The 16,505-nt window shown below is 48.5% G+C and overlaps 1 protein-coding gene and 1 non-coding gene across 2 annotated transcripts in view; one reads left to right on the top strand and one right to left on the bottom strand.

The window, feature by feature from the left end:
- The window catches only part of ZFYVE28 (zinc finger FYVE-type containing 28), a 53,945-nt gene extending 49,571 nt beyond the window's left edge, over positions 1–4,374 (bottom strand). Inside the window, exon 1 of the mRNA XM_060236749.1 lies at positions 4,261–4,374. Within this exon, the coding sequence (XP_060092732.1) occupies positions 4,261–4,305 (45 nt within the window). The 5' untranslated portion in view covers positions 4,306–4,374. The remainder of the gene's footprint in view (positions 1–4,260) is intronic.
- Positions 1,579–1,651, top strand: TRNAG-GCC (transfer RNA glycine (anticodon GCC)). Its single transcript has one exon. It is a non-coding gene; the product is annotated as a tRNA-Gly (tRNA).
- Positions 4,375–16,505: the final 12,131 nt, after the last annotated feature.

Here is a 16,505-nt window from a genome sequence, read left to right as displayed (position 1 = left end):
ATCAAAGATTTCAGGTTTTCACGGCTGGTAACATCATTAGGGTTTGTAGAATCTTTCGGGCTCAAGTGCCGTGTTCTACTGGAGAAAGTTTTCCTTCCAGACGTTTCGTTCTCAGCTGCGGAGAACATCCTCAGTGGCGTTGCAGCCGGAGCAGGCGCTCTGACCTTCTTGGCTGCTGTGCATTGAGTGGGGCCAGGGCTGCTGGAGAGCTGCTATTTGTAGGCTGGAGGGGGTGTGATGAAAGGGCAATTAGTTTGTGGATGTGCCCATTGTTTGGTGGGGCTTCCTGGAAGGGTAGTGATAAGGAAACTGGCTGTTGAATGTGACCATTGTTCTGTGTTAATTGCTGGGAAGGTTGGAAGGGGTTTGAAGATAAGGAAGATGGTTGTTGACTGCGCTGATTGTCCTGTGGAATTTGCTGGTTGTTCTGAGACTTTCACAAACCAATCCACAAACCAATTGCCCTTTCATCACACACCCTCCAGCCTACAAATAGCACCTCTCCAGCAGCCCTGGCCCCACTCAATGCACAGCAGCCAAGAAGGTCTGAGCACCTGCTCCGGCTGCAACGCCACTGAGGATGTTCTCCGCAGCTGAGAACGAAACATCTGGAAGGAAAACTTTCTCCAGTAGAACACGGCACTTGAGCCCGAAAGATTCTACAAACCCTAATGAAGTGTAGACAGATTAAGTCACTGAGTCCAACTTGTGTTGTTCCCCAAGACATCTCTGGGAGGATTGGAGACTCCTCCCCACAAAGTTTACATCCATTTCATGAAAGGGAAAAACCTGCCAATATGCTCCTTTTCCTTCCCTTGAGGGCCAGTGAGGTTCAGTAGTTCACCCACTCTACCTCGGAAGCTGGCTGGGTGACCTTGGGCCAGTCACACGCTTACCCTCACACACCTCACAGGGTTGCTATGAGGATAAAACCAAGGAGAGAGGAGAATGTTGTAAGGCTTGCTATGTCCCTATTGTGGAGAAAAGGGAGGGAGGGTGTTTGATTGAAACAAGTAACTGAATATTCTTTGGAGGAACAGTGGCTCAGTGGTAGAGCATCTGCTTGGTAAGCAGAAGATCCCAGATTCAATCCCCGGCATCTCCAACTAAAAAGGGTCCAGGCAAGTCAGCGTGAAAAACCTCAGCTTGAGACCCTGGAGAGCCGCTGCCAGTCTGAGTAGACAAGACTGACTTTAGGGAGGGCCGGTGGCTCAGTGGTAGAGCATCTGCTTGGTAAGCAGAAGGTCCCAGGTTCAATCCCTGGCATCTCCAACTAAAAAGGGTCCAGGCAAGTAGGCATGAAAAACCTCAGCTTGAGACCCTGGAGAGCCGCTGCCAGTCTGAGTAGACAAGACTGACTTTAGGGAAGGCCGGTGGCTCAGTGGTAGAGCATCTGCTTGGTAAGCAGAAGGTCCCAGGTTCAATCCCTGGCATCTCCAACTAAAAAGGGTCCAGGCAAATAGGTGTGAAAAACCTCAGCTTGAGACCCTGGAGAGCCGCTGCCAGTCTGAGAATACTGACTTTGATGGACTGAGGGTCTGATTCAGTAGAAGGCGGCTTCATATGTTCATACTGGAGAGGGATGGTGGCTCAGTGGCAGAGCATCTGCTTGCCAAGCAGAAGGTCCCAGGTTCAATCCCTGGCATCTCCAACTAAAAAAGGGTCCAGGCAAATAGGTGTGAAAAACCTCAGCTTGAGACCCGCTGCCAGTCTTAGTAGACAACACTGACTTTGATGGACCGAGGGTCTGATTCAGTAGAAGGCAGCTTCATATGTTCATATTCTTGACTTCTACTCATTCTCTCTCCTGCTGTGAGCCACCACTGATGCAGGAGGCCATGAGCAAGCTCTAGGCCCTTCACTTCCCTCACCTGCACCACTACGAGCTTGTCGATCCATAATGATGGATCCCAAAAAGGAGAGTAAGTTCAGGAGTTAGTTCTGCTTTTAAAAACTTAAAAGAGAATCAACGCATTACGTTCATCTAACTTGAGCGAAGCAGCCCCGTGGTGCAAAGCGGTAAAGCTGCAGTCCTGCAGTTAAAGCTCTCTGCTCACGACCTGAGTTCGATCCCGGCGAAAGCTGGGTTCAGGTAGCCGGTTCAAGGTTGACTCAGCCTTCCATCCTTCCGAGGTCGGTAAAATGAGCACCCAGCTTGCTGGGGGGGGGGGGAGTGTAGAGGACTGGGGAAGGCAATGGCAAACCACCCCATCAAAAAATCTGTCATGAAAACGTCGCGATGTGGCATCACCCCAGAGTCGGAAACGACTGGCGCTTGCACTTTTTAACCTGAACAAAGTTTGAGTCGAGTGACACTTTGAAGACCAAAAAGTTTAACTCCAGGTATAAACTTTCATGTACACTAAAGAAGTGTATCTGAATTAGCGCGCATGCACACAAAAGCTTCTACCCAGAATTAAACGTTTTGGTCTTCAAGGTGTCACGGGACTTAAAACTTTGTTGTGTCGCTTCAGACCAACATGGCTGCCCACCTGAATTCATCTAATCTGGCATGAGTCATCCCAAGCTTGTTTTTATCTCATATATATATATATATATATATATATATATATATATATATATATATATACACACACACACACACACATACACACACACACTGTCACTGTCAGATTAAGCCATAAAAATTTTAATTATATTGACTGGTTTTTAAATGATGTTAAACTTAAAGTTTTATATTTGTTAAATTTAAAGTTTATATTTATCATTGTATGTTTTATGAAATGCTGTTAGCCACCCTGAGCCTGCCTAGGCGGGGAGGGCGGGATACAAATAAAATTTTATTATTATTATTATACTGTATTTGCCGGCGTATAAGACGACCCCCCCAACATTTCCACTCAAAATATAGAGTTTGTTATATACTCGCCGTATAAGACTACCCCCTCTTCCGCACACCATTGTACGGCCGCAGCGCGACCGCAGCACCTCCAGCCCGCCCCTGCATCTCCCCGTGACCGGCACTAGTGCGCATGTGCGAGCTCTGAGTAGACAAGGGGCGGGTCGGAGTGCCGCTGCTTCCCGCCGATCAGAACGGGCCGGTCACGCCGAAAAGGCTGGCACCCCTCTTCTCACTGCTGATGCTCGCCGCAGCCACGCTGATGACCCGCCGTGGCCGCGCTGGATACCGCGCGATACTGGACGGTATGTAGAATGAGGTGGGCGGGCATCGGGAGGCCACTATGGGTAGCTATGTCTATCCCAACTGAAGTGCACCCGGCGTATAAGACGACCCCCCCCCACACTTGGAGGCATGTTTTTCAGGGCAAAAAAGTAGTCTTATACGCCAGCAAATAGGGTATATAGATGTGCTGTCCAAATGGGTGCATTCTGAATATTATATGAACTTTTTATTTCCCAAGGAGCTAGCTTCCTAAGTAATGGCACGCAACCAAACACTCCAGAGATATGCACTGCGAAGAAAAAGAGGAAAAGGAGGAAGGAGGAAGCACCTTTCTTGGGATAAGCCAGCTGCTGCAAGCTCCACAAGACGGGCCTTTTTCTTTCCCCATCCCACGGGCACCCCGAGGCAGACACCTGACCTGGTGGGGCGAGGAGGGAGAGGGGGAGAAACCACCTCCCTCGGAAGGGGCGAGGATTGGGTCTAAAAATACTGGTTGCCAGGAGACATAGGGGGCCCACCCACAGCTATAAGGCTATCCTTTCATTTGTGTGAGAAATAAAATAAAATTAAACCAAAAAAATAAGTGTGGGGGGGGGGGGAAGGTACAATTAAAACTTTTGCAATATATATTTTTAGCAACAACAGTGCGGCACATATTACTGGCAGTCTGCAGTAGACACTAAATGTAAATACAGCCTGCATTTTCTCCAGGGGAGCTGACCGCTGCCAGCTGGAGGTCAGCTGCAAAAGAGGGAGATCCCCAGGCCCCACCTGGAGGCTGGCAAGCCTAAACACCATGCAAATTTTAGCTGCATTGCAAGGAACATCCCTGGGACTTCTATTACATTTCCGAGCTCATTCACATCTTTTTAACACGCCGCCTAATGATTAAGGGGGCCCCACTCCACCAGGGGCCTGCAGGGTCCACTTGCCACCGGGCAAGCTGACACCCTGGCCGGTCCACCGTGACTCGGCCTCTGCCGCAGCGGGCTGGACCCTGCTGCACCACCCGCCAGCCCCGGGCCGCTCCTCCCGCCGGCAGGGCAACGAGGCCCGGCTCTTCTGCCAGGCTCAGCCCGCGGCGGACAAGGCCCCGCTCCCGCCGCGAGACTCACCTTCGGCCTGTAAAGCCACCTCCGCAGCCGGCTCATCATCATCATCGTGAGCGTCGGCGCAGGCCGCCCTTTCCCGCCGGCTCCGGGCGCCGGACTGCTGAGGAGAGAGAGCCCGAGAGCGCCGCCTCCCTCCCGCCCCTTCTCTTCGCGCCGATTGGCGCAGCCCCAGGACACGGCCCGCCTCCTCGGCCTCTCCCCTCTTGCGATTGGACGCGCCTCCGTCTTTGCGCGCTTAGAGGCGGGGCTGCGGGAAGCGAGACCCCGCCCCGGAAATCGGAGGGACTGTGCAGTTGCCAGCCGCCAGGTGCCACCGGGAGATCTCCTGGAATTCCAAGACATCTCCAGACGACAGAGCCGTTTACCTGGAGGGCTACAGCGTTGCCAGCTTCCAAGGTGAAGAACTTCCTGACCGTGAGAGTGGTTCCTCAGTGGAAGAGGCTTCCTCGGGAGGTGGTGGGCTCTCCTGCCTTGGAGGTTTTTCAACAGAGGCTAGATGGCCACCTGACAGCAATGAGGATCCTGTGAATTTAGGGGGAGGGGTTTGTGAGTTTCCTGCATTGTGCAGGGGGTTGGACTAGATGACCCTGGAGGTCCCTTTCAACTCAGGAGGTGGTGGGCTCTCCTGCCTTGGAGGTTTTTCAACAGAGGCTAGATGGCCATCTGGCAGCAATGCGGATCCTGTGAATTTAGGGGGAGGGGTTTGTGAGTTTCCTGCATTGTGCAGGGGGTTGGACTAGATGACCCTGGAGGTCCCTTTCAACTCAGGAGGTGGTGGGCTCTCCTGCCTTGGAGGTTTTTCAACAGAGGCTAGATGGCCATCTGGCAGCAATGAGGATCCTGTGAATTTAGGGGGAGGGGTTTGTGAGTTTCCTGCATTGTGCAGGGGGTTGGACTAGATGACCCTGGAGGTCCATTCCAACTCTAGGATTTTTCAGGAGGTGGTGGGCTCTCCTTCCTTGGAGGTTTTTAAGCAGAGGCTGGATGGCCGTCTGACAGCAATGCAGATTCTGTGAATTTAGGGGGAGGTGTTTGTGAGTTTCCTGCATTGTGCAGGGGGTTGGACTAGATGACCCTGCAGGGCCCTTCCAACTCTATAACTCCTGACCGTTAGAGCGGTTCCTCAGTGGAAGAGGCTTCCTCGGGAGGTGGTGGGCTGTCCTTCCTTGGAGGTTTTTAAACAGAGGCTAGATGGCCATCTGACAGCAATGAAAATCCTGTGAATTTAGGGGGGAGGTATTTGTGAATTTCCTGCATTGTGCAGGGGGTTGGACTAGATGACCCTGGAGGTCCCTTCCGACTAACGCCTCAGGGAACCAGTTCCCTAAACCTAGTTGCTGGGTTGATGCCAATGGCTTCCATAGTGGTTGAACTCATACCCAGTAACCTACTTAAGCTTTTAAACTGGAGAGCCAGTTTGGTGTAGTGGTTAAGTGTGCGGACTCTTATCTGGGAGAACCGGGTTTGATTCCCCACTCCTCCACTTGCACCTGCTAGCATGGCCTTGGGTCAGCCATAGCTCTGGCAGAGGTTGTCCTTTAAAGGGCAGCTGCTGGGAGAGCCCTCTCCAGCCCCACCCACCTCACAGGGTGTCTGTTGTGGGGGAGGAAGGGAAAGGAGATTGTGAGCCACTCTGAGACTCTTCGTAGTGGAGGGCGGGATATAAATCCAATATCTAAATCTAAGTGGGAGCTGGAGTTCTGGTATTACAATGTTTTATTTAGAACACAGTTTTACTCCAGTGGTACCTTGAAGACCAACAAAGTTTAATTCAAAGTACAGCTTCCATATGCAGTACTTCAGATAACATTGAAATGGAAGCTACCCGTCCATACGTAGGACTGTGAGCAGAAAATCAGCATGCACTCCACTGCTGTTAATGTTGGCACTCATTAAAAAAGACCCCTAGATGGTTAAATCGTTGGGTTGCCCTTGTGCCTTCTTAGCATGCTTGGGAAGAAGAGCTCTTTCATACAATATGGGCAACCACCAAAAGGTTTCAGGCATGCTGAGCATCTGAGTGAACCGGTTTACAAGGTTACGGAGGCAGCTCTTCTGTGATGGGGCAGCGTAGGAGACATATCACACGAAGCAATTCTTTCTCCCATTTTGAAAAGGATCCAGAGAAATCCAGGGACTTAAAGCTAAGTTAGCCTGACATCTGTTCTCTGAGTAAATTGATTGATACTGTTTTTAAAGGAAGAATTATTAAGCAAATAGAATTATTAGGCCATCCTGAGACAGAGTCCTCGTGGCTTCTGAAAAGGCTTTTGAAGTTCTTCAGGTTTTTCGGAAATGCAGAAATGAGCTATCCAGTAGAAGACATTACATAATTGAGGACCAGGCCCTCCTGCTGATATTAATCCTACTCTGACCATCTATCAGCAATTGGGAGTGGTGCTCATCCACTTTGATTGGTTCCCTCTTTCTGTGGGAATAGATGCCCCCCCCCAGGTTCTTCATTAGTCTTTTCCAGGTGAATATGGAGAGGAATGAAGACTGTGGGGATTTCAGGGTGCTCAGGTGGGAGCTGCTGGATCAGGCATCCTCCATTGCACTTTAAGGTCACTTTTGAATTTGCTATCGGTATTTTCTAGGTGAAATGGGGTTTTGACCCATCATTTGTAATCCTCTTTTACTTTAAACACTGTTTTTGAAATTGATTTTTAGATAATATTTTGAATATCTTGAATAAGTGTGTAGTTGGTTCTTTGGGTTACACATTTACCATGTGTTCTTTCTTTGGGTTGCAGAATCTCCAGGTGGAGCCTAGCAATCTCCTGGAATTAGGACAGGTCTCCAGTCCACAAAAATCAGTTCTCCAGGAGAAAATGGCTGCTTTGGAGGATAGAACTGGGGCTGATCTGTTTTCCCATCTGTTAGCTCCTGCCATCACAGAATTCCTTAAAGCATGAACTACATCTCCAAAGTTTTTTTTAGGGGAGGGGTGGTTTCCTGTCAGCTTGACTTCCACAGAACTTGTCCCAAATCCAATCCCCTTCCACTCAAGTGTATGGCTCACCATAATTGCCTCGTCATGCTGATGGTGGGCATAGGCAAATCACACAGCATCCTTATGGCGATCTCTTGAAGAACGTTGCAGTAGAAGCAGTCTTTCTCTGTTTTGTTCTGGAACTGGCAAGAGTCAGGCTTAGTTGGGGAGGAATGGTTCTGTCCCTGGCCTGCAATAAGCCAGTGACCTTGAATTTACCCATCACAACATGGGCATCCAGCATCCCCCAGGACATATCCTGTTACATCTCAGACTGCAGAACCAAGAAGGTGATTTAGTTATTTGACTTTATACCTCATTTTTGTCGCCAAGGGGAGAGCCCAGAAGTGGCTTCCATCTAGGACTGCCAATCTGTGGACGTTGGGAGGAAGAGGATCCTCCGGTTTGGAGGCCCTCCCCCTGGTTCACGGTCATCAGAAAGCAGGGGGAGGAGGGAAATGTCTACTGGGTACTCCATTATTCCCTATGGAGACTGATTCCTGTAGGGCATAATGGAAAATTGATCTGTGGGGTTCTGGGGGGCTGTTTTTTTGAAGTAGAGGCACCAAATTTTCAACATAGTATCTGGTGCCTCTCCTCAAAATACCCCCCAAGTTTCAAAAATATTGGACTGGGGAGTCCAATCTATGAGCCCCGAAAGAAGGTGCCCCTATCCTTCATTATTGCAAATGGAGGGAAGCATTTAAAAGGAGTGTGGTCCTTTGAAACGTGATGGCCAGAACTCCCTTCAGAGTTCAGTTGTGCTTGCCGCACCCTTGCTCCAGCTCCAGAGTCCCCAGATATTTCTTGAGTCGGACTTAGCAACCCTACATCCATCCTTCTCTTCACCTTCATTTTATTCTCACAGCCAGCACTCTGTTGGGATGAGAGGTTGTGACTGGCCCAAGTTCACCTAGCAAGCTTCCATGGCAGCATGAGAATTTGAACTTGGAGCTCTCAGACCCTAGACCACGGATCCCCGATCTTTTTGAGCCTGTGGGCACCTTAGAAAATCTGACACTGGATGGTGAGCGCAATCACAAAATGGTCACTGAGGGGAGGCAGAGCCAATCATGACCACAGAGGAAGTCAAAGCTGAGGGGACAACACTGTAGCAGCAGCTGAGGGCAGCCAATCAGATTTCAATCTAAAGCCTTACTGGGCAGGAGACCACCTGCCCCCCCCCCTACTTTCTAAAAAAATGTCAGCAGGCACCACAGTGCTCCCGGGCACCATGTTGGGGACATCTACCCTAGTCCAACATTCTAACCACTACACCACGTTGCTCGTGGCAGCCAAAGGGGTGCTCTGGTGTTCCATTGGGCAAACCCTCCCAAGGAAAGGGTCCTGTCAGAGAAGTAAGTAAGTAAAATTTTATTTGTATCCCGTCCTCCCCCACCGGAGCAGGCTCAGGGCGGAGCCTCTGCAGAGGCATCTTTACCTGTCTGGCAATTGCAGGAGGCTTGACAGCAGGTGCTTATTCCGGGTTGAAAGCTGAAAGGAAGATAAAGGACCACCAAGAATGTGGTGAGAGAAACTCCAGCCTGTTTTATGACCTCCCCGCCCTCCCTCCCTCCCAGGAGATTTTGGCATTTTACTCCTCCTCCATTGTTAGCCATACAACCACACTGTGAGGTAGGTTACACAGAGAGTGACAGTGTGTGTGACCGACTCACAGTCACCAGAGAGCTTCCATGGCACAGTGGGGATTCGAACCTGGGTCCCCTGGATCCTGGTCTGATAGCTGTTACGGCATGCTGGCTCTCAGTGGGTCTTTCTCCATGAGGAGAAACGGTAAGCCCCAGAGCGCAGCTGCCCGTTCAAATGATCCACCCATCCCTCCATCTCCACCAGCCTCCGTCTCCTCATCAGCAGGGTGCACTTTGTGCTGCCTGAAGCCGCCCAGGCGGTTTCTTATCTGCGGGAGCCTCTTTCCTGCCATGTCAAGATTTTTTACTCCTTCCCCGTCAGTCTCCAAGCCGTCAAAGGCTGGGTGTTCTTCACGAAGCATCCCTTGAGGTTTTTCACAAGTCGGAGCCCAGAACAGGAAGCAGGTCAGTCAGAGATGGGATACCCCCTCCTGTTTTATGTGCTCAAGCCTCCTCCACACACACCCCAGACTCTGCAGAGATTCAGTGTTCTGGAAAAAGGAGTATCCTAGGCTTGGTTGCCAGTTCTGGTTCAGGACATACCTGGAGATTTGTGGGGGGTGGGGAGGGGGACCTGCTTGCTGAATATGTCTATAACAATAGCATGCATAGTTCACAGTTCTCACTAGCCCCTTTCAGGCAATAAATGGATACCAAGGCAAACTGTTCCCTGAGCTACCAGAGGAGGGGAGGACTCACCCTAACCCACAGAATTTCTGGACTGGTGGTGCAAAACTGCAAACGGCTGGGAAGCCATTCAACAAAATTTGAATCAAGGCTCAAGCAACGTATAAAGAACAGTATGACAAAAAACACAGCAAAGTCAACCCCTTTGAACCCAGGGACGTTGTCTACGTCTCCACGTTTCCTAGGACTCCCATTCCCACCGGGTTCAGTAAGGGGTGTGGGGAAGAGACTGGCAAGAACCCCATAATTTAAGGGGGGGGGGGGGAGAAAAACCGGTCCCAAAGTTAAAACCATTTATTAAAACCATAATGCAGAAACCTCCCAAACATATTAGAATTCTGGTATGCAGCATACAACAGTAATTCAGAATTTACTACTTAAACACTGTGCACAGTATTTTATAAAGAATATCCTCGGATGCTTTCATCATAGCCCAGAGAAGCAGGATTTTGGCAAGAACAGTAATGAAGAAAAATAAAATCCTACATTAAATACTTTTTTCTACCCATAGGAGCGAATGTAACTGTCGGCCAGCATACCTGAGCATCTGGCATACCTGACAAAACCCAACCCCTGTCATAGAGTTTGGCGTGAACTTTGACTTACTGAAAAGAATTTCTGTGAGGTCAAGAAACCCCGTCTCTCTGCCAAGTTCCACACTATTCTCTGTATCGGTTTGATGGAACCTAATGGGATGTGTGCCTAGGTTGCTTAGTCTTCTGGAGAAACGAAAGTTCACTTGCTTGCCTCCTAAGAGCTACTTGGTAGCAAGGTCACCCCTCCCCTCCTGGGATGATTAGGTAGAAGGCTTGGTAGTGTGTGTGTGTGTGTGTGTTGTAGCTGCTAGATTTGATCTGTTTTCGCGCCCTAAAATAAGGTGTGCTTTTAACAACCCTTGCAAAGGTATATACACTGCCTATGTGTCAGTGCCAATATAGCCCGCCTTACAAATCCAAAACATGGAGAGTCATCTTCATTGAAGGTAATCTGGGAACTCGACATTCTTCCGCTAACAATCTGCATCTTATTCGTTAGTGGCGCTCTCTGTGTCAAGGGCAAACCATAGATATTATGGTTCCAAGGCTGAAACTACAAGATGCCAACAATTTTTCTAGCGCAGGGTGTACTGACGGAACAGGCCATGCTGGAGAGAGATGCCAACTTTAGGGGCAAAAGAACCAACCAGACCTGGCTACCAGACAGGAATTGGCCCAGTCTTGCTTGGAATGGGTCGTTAAGGCACGTTGGACTCTTGCTTCAGACCACCATGACTACCCATCTCGATGATCATTGTTGTCCTCTTCAGGACAGGGATAGGTGACTCCATTCTATAAGACAAAATAATGGTAAAAAACATTTATCTTCTTGTTCTTCTTCTTTTCTTCTAAAACGACCAACAATGGGTTCTCTCCAGAACGCTTTGAAACGGTTGTATCAGTTACTGGGAACACAACCAGGCTGTTTGCTCTTAGATGTAATTTTTTCCTTTAAATGCACATTCACATCTTTAGTGCTTTTGCTTTAGGGTTGCCAGGTCTGTGTTGGGAAATACCTGGAGACTTTAGGGGTGGGTCTGGAAGAGAGCGTGGTTTGGGCAGGGGAGGGGCCTCAGCAGGGGAGAATGTCATAGAGTCCACCCTTCCGAGCAGCTATTTTCTCCAGAGGAGCTGAGCTCTGCTAGCTGGAGATCAGTTGTAAAAGCAGGAAATCTCCAGGCCTCGCCTGGGGGCTGGCAACCGTGAAGAAGAATTGAAGAATATAGCATGTCAAGTGGCCCATGACCTGTTCAATACTCTTACTCTACCATTTACACACACCCCTCCTCCGCACAGTGTCCTTCAGCACTGTGGTTGTGGCAACTCACACCTATGCACTTTATTTTAGAAAATCTTTTCGGCTTTAAGAAGCTACATTTATTCCAAACAAACCAGACCCATACATCGAATTACCTCTGGCCCTATAGGGACTTTAACATTGCAGATCCATCAATTCATTGCCCAATAATGACTGCTATAGACCACCAAGTCACTCAGAGGACTTGGGTGAGATACTTCTACAGCAGATTGCAAAGTTCTCCAAAAGAAGGGATACAGTAATCATGGGAGATTTCAATTACCCAGACATCTGTTGGAAGTCCAACTCTGATAAAATGAAAAGTCAAATAGATTCCTGACTTGTCTTGCTGACAACTTCCTTTTCCAGAAAGTGAAGACGGAAACAAGGGGATCTGCTAACTTGGATTTGATTCTCACCAACAAGGAAGAATTGATTGAAGAAGTGGAAATAGTAGGCACCCTGGGCAGTAGTGACCATGTGATTTTAGAATTCACAGTCTTAGGGAAGGGGAAAGCTATACGTAGTCAGACTTATAGGTTGGACTTCAGAAAGGCAAACTTTGATAAACTTAGAACTATACTGAGTAAAACCCTATGGTCAGAAATACTTAGGAGGAAGGGGGTTCAGGAGGGGTGGGAGTTTCTTAAAAGCGAAATACTGAAAGTGCAATCACAGACGATTCCTATGAGAAGAAAAAATGGAAAAAGCCTAAAGAAGCCGAAGTGGCTCCATAAACAGCTCTCTAAAGACTTGAGAAATAAAAAAGACTCCTTTAGGAATTGGAAGGAGGGCCTTATAACCAAGCATTAATATAAACAAATCACCAATGCTTGTAGAGAAAAAGAAAAGCTAAAGTTCAGCATGAGCTTAGGCTGGCCAAGATGCTAAAAACAACAAAAAAGGGTTATTTTCTTATGTTCAGAGTAAGAAAAAGAGCAAGGACACGGTGGACCCATTGCGAGGGCAAGAAAGTGAAATTGTAACAGGTAATGAAGAGAGGGTGGAACTGCTCAATTCCTATTTTTCCTCAGTCTTCTCTTCTGAGGGAAACGGTGCTCAACATGGCAAAAACAGAACATATAAGGAGGGTATGAAGTTCCAACCTAGGATCAGCATAGGGGTAGTACATAAACACCTAGTTTCTTTAAATGAAACTAAGTCCTCAGGGCCAGATGAATTGCATCCAAGGGTTATAAAAGAGCTTGTGGATGTAATTTCTGAGCCTCTGGCTATTATTTTTGAGAATTCTTGGAGAACAGGAGAGATGCCAGAAGACTGGAGGCGGGTGAATGTTATCCCCATCTTCAAGAAGGGGAAAAAAGACGATCCGGGTAACTACCGACCCGTCAGCTTGACGTCTATACCTAGAAAAGTTTTAGAACAAATCATCAAACAGTCAGTCCTGGAACATTTAGAAAGAATGGGTGTGATTACTAAGAGCCAGCATGGATTTCTCAAGAACAAGTCATGTCAGACTAACCTGATCTCTTTTTTTTGAGAAAGTGACTACCTTGCTGGATTGGGGGAATGCTGTAGACATCGTTTATCTTGATTTCAGTGAGGCTTTTTATAAGGTTCCACATACTATCCTTGTTGACAAGTTGGTAAAATGTGATTTGGATCCTGTTACGTTAAGTGGATCTGTAACTGGTTGACAGATCGCACCCAAAGAGTGCTTGTGAATTATTCCTCATCCTCTTGGAGAGGAGTGACAAGTGGAGTGCCTCAAGGATCTGTCCTGGAACCTGTTTTGTTCAACATCCTTATCAATGATTTGGATGAAGGAATAGAGGGAATGCTTATTAAATTTGCAGATGATACTAAATTGGGAGAGGTTGCAAACACAGAAGAAGACAGAAACAGGATACAGGATGACCTTGACAGGCTGGAAAACTGGGCTAAAACCAATAAAATGAATTTTAACAGGGATAAATGTAAAGTTCTGCATTTAGGTAGGAAAAATCCAGTGCATGGTTATAGGATGGGGAGACTTGACTTAGCAGTAGTATATGCGAAAAGGAACTAGGGGCCTTAGTGGATCATATGCTGAACATGAGCCAACAGTGTGATGTGGTAGCTGAAAAGGCAAATGCAATTTTGGGCTGTATCAACAGAAGTATAGTGTCCAGATCACGCGATGTGATGGTATCGCTTTACTCTGCTCTGGTAAGACCTCACCTAGAGTATTGTGTTGTTTTGGACACCACATTTTAAGAAGGATATAGATAAGCTGGAACGGGTCCAGAGGAGAGCGACAAAGATGGTGAGGGGTCTGGAGACCAAGTCCTATGAGGAAAGGTTGAAGGAGCTGGGGATATTTAGCTTGGAGAGGAGGCGGCTGAGAGGTAATATGATCACCATCTTCAAGTACTTGAAGGGCTGTCATATAGAGGATGGTGTGGAATTGTTTTCTGTGGCCCTGGAAGGTACTGTAGGACCAGAACCAACGGGTTGAAATTAAATCAAAAGAGTTTCCGGCTCAACATTAGAAAGAACTTCCTGACTGTTAGAGCGATTCCTCAGTGGAACAGGCTTCCTCGGGAGGTGGTGGGTTCTCCTTCCTTGGAGGTTTTTAAACAGAGGCTAGATGGCCATCTGACAGCAATGAAGATCCTGTGAATGTAGGGGGCAGTGTTTGTGAATTTCCTGCATTGTGCAGGGGGTTGGACTAGAGGTCACTTCCAACTCTATGATTCTATAATGCACAGGAACGTAGTTCCAGCTAGCTTGGCATCAGCGGTATGTGGCCTAATATGCAAATGATTCCTGCTGGGCTTTTGCTACAAAAAACGTCCTATGTGAAACAATAGTGATGTCAGAGGTGTGTGGCCTAATATGCAAATGAGGTCCTGCTGGGCTTTTGCTGCAAGTCGATTAAATTTTAAATGGTTTGAGTCAATGCTTTACTGTATTGTTTATTTAATTATGTAAGAGCCCCGTGGTGCTCCTTAATTATGTAAGAGCCCCTGAGTTCGATCCCCAGCAGAAGCTGGGTTTTCAAGTAGCCAGCTCGAGGTTGACTCAGCCTTCCATCCTTATGAGGTCGGTAAAATGAGTACCCAGATTGCTGAGGGGAAAGTGTAGATGACTGGGGACGGCAATGGCAAACCACCCCGTAAAAAGTCTACCGTGAAAACCTTGTGAAACCAACATCACCCCAGAGTCGGAAACGACTTGTGCTTGCACAGGGGACCTTTCCTTTTCCTCTGAAAAGAGCCCCGTGGCACAAAGTGTTAAAGCTGCAGTACTGCAGTCCTAAGCTCTGCTCAGGACCTGAGTTCGATCCCCAGTGGAAGCTGGAGTTTCAGGTAGCCGGCTCCAGGTTGACTCAGCCTTCCACCCTTCTGAGGTCGGTAAAATGAGTACCCAGATTGCTGGGGGAAAGTGTAGATGACCGGGGAAGGCAATGGCGAGCAACGTCACCCCAGAGTTGGAAACGATGGGTGCCTGCACAGGGGACCTTTCCTTTTTTGAGTGAGACGAGTCCTGCAGAAGAGAGCAGTGAGTCAGGAAAGCTCAGACACACTCTCTCTACCATGAACTCTGTGAAGTCCTTTAAGGAGCTACTTAGGATTGCCAATCCCCAGGTGGGTGCAGGGGATCCCCCGGTATGGAGGTCCTCCCCCTGCGTCAGGGTCATCAGAAAGCGGGGGGAGGGGAGGGAAATGTCTGCTGGGCACTCATGATTCCCTATGGAGACATTCCCTTAGGAAATAATGGAGAATTGATCTGCGGGTATCTGGGGCTCTGCAGGCCCTGTTTTTTGAGGTAGAAGCACCAAATTTTCAGCATAGCATCCAGCGGCTCTCCCCAAAACACGCCCTAAGTTTCAAAAAGATTGGACCAGGGGGTCTAATCCTATGAGCCCCCAAAGAAGGTGACCCTCTCCTTCATGATTTCCTATGGAAGGAAGGCATTGAAAAGTCCCTTGATATGTGATGGCCAGAACTCCCTTTGGAGTTCAATGATGCTTGTCCCCCCCTTGCTCCTGTCTCCACCCCCAATGTCTCCTGGCTCCACCCCAAAGTCCCCAGCTATTTCTTGAATTGGATTTGGCAACCCTAGGGCTACTGGATTCTTTTGTGTTAGTTAGGGTTGCCAATCCCCAGGTGGGGGCAGGGGATCCCCCGGTTTGGAGGCCCTCTCCCTGCTTCAGGGTAATCAGAAAGTGGGGGAGGGGAGGGAAATGTCTGCTGGGTACTCATGATTCCTATGGAGACTTATTTCCATAGAAAATAATGAAGAATTTATCCACGGGTATCTGGGGGCCCTGTTTTTTGAGGTAGAGGCACCAGATTTTCAGTATAGTATCCAGTGGCTCTCCTCAAAATACTCCTTAAGTTTCAAAAAGATTGGACCATGGGGTCCAATTCTATGAGCCCCCAAAGAAGGTGCCCCTATCCTTCATTATTTCCTATGGGAGGAAGGCATTTAAAAGGTGTGCCGTCCCTTGAAATGTGATGACCAAAACTCCCTTTGGAGTTCAATGCTGCTTTTCACAGCCTTGCTCTTGGCTCCACCCCCAATGTCTCCTGGCTCCACCCCCAAAGTCCCCAGATATTTCTTGAATTGGACTTGGCAACCCTTGTTCCTGGCTCCACCCCAATGTCTCCTGGCTCCACCCCCAAAGTCCCCAGATATTTCTTGAATTGGACTTGGCAACCCTTGTTCCTGGCTCCACCCCAATGTCTCCTGGCTCCACCCCCAATGTCTCCTGGCTCCACCCCCAAAGTCCCCAGCTATTTCTTGAATTGCATTTGGCAACCCTTGTTCCTGGCTCCACCCCAATGTCTCCTGGCTCCACCCCCAAAGTCCCCAGATATTTCTTGATTTGCATTTGGCAACCCTTGTTCCTGGCTCCACCCCAATGTCTCCTGGCTCCACCCCCAATGTCTCCTGGCTCCAACCCCAAAGTCCCCAGATATTTCTTGAATTGGACTTGGCAACCCTTGTTCCTGGCTCCACCCCAATGTCTCCTGGCTCCACCCCCAATGTCTCCTGGCTCCACCCCCAAAGTCCCCAGCTATTTCTTGAATTGCATTTGGCAACCCTTGTTCCTGGCTCCACCCCAATGTCTCCTGGCT

The sequence above is a fragment of the Heteronotia binoei genome, chromosome 4 (genome assembly GCF_032191835.1).
Source record: "Heteronotia binoei isolate CCM8104 ecotype False Entrance Well chromosome 4, APGP_CSIRO_Hbin_v1, whole genome shotgun sequence".
In the NCBI taxonomy this organism is placed as follows: Eukaryota; Metazoa; Chordata; class Lepidosauria; order Squamata; family Gekkonidae; genus Heteronotia; species Heteronotia binoei.
This window is presented reverse-complemented; position numbering and strand designations above follow the sequence as displayed.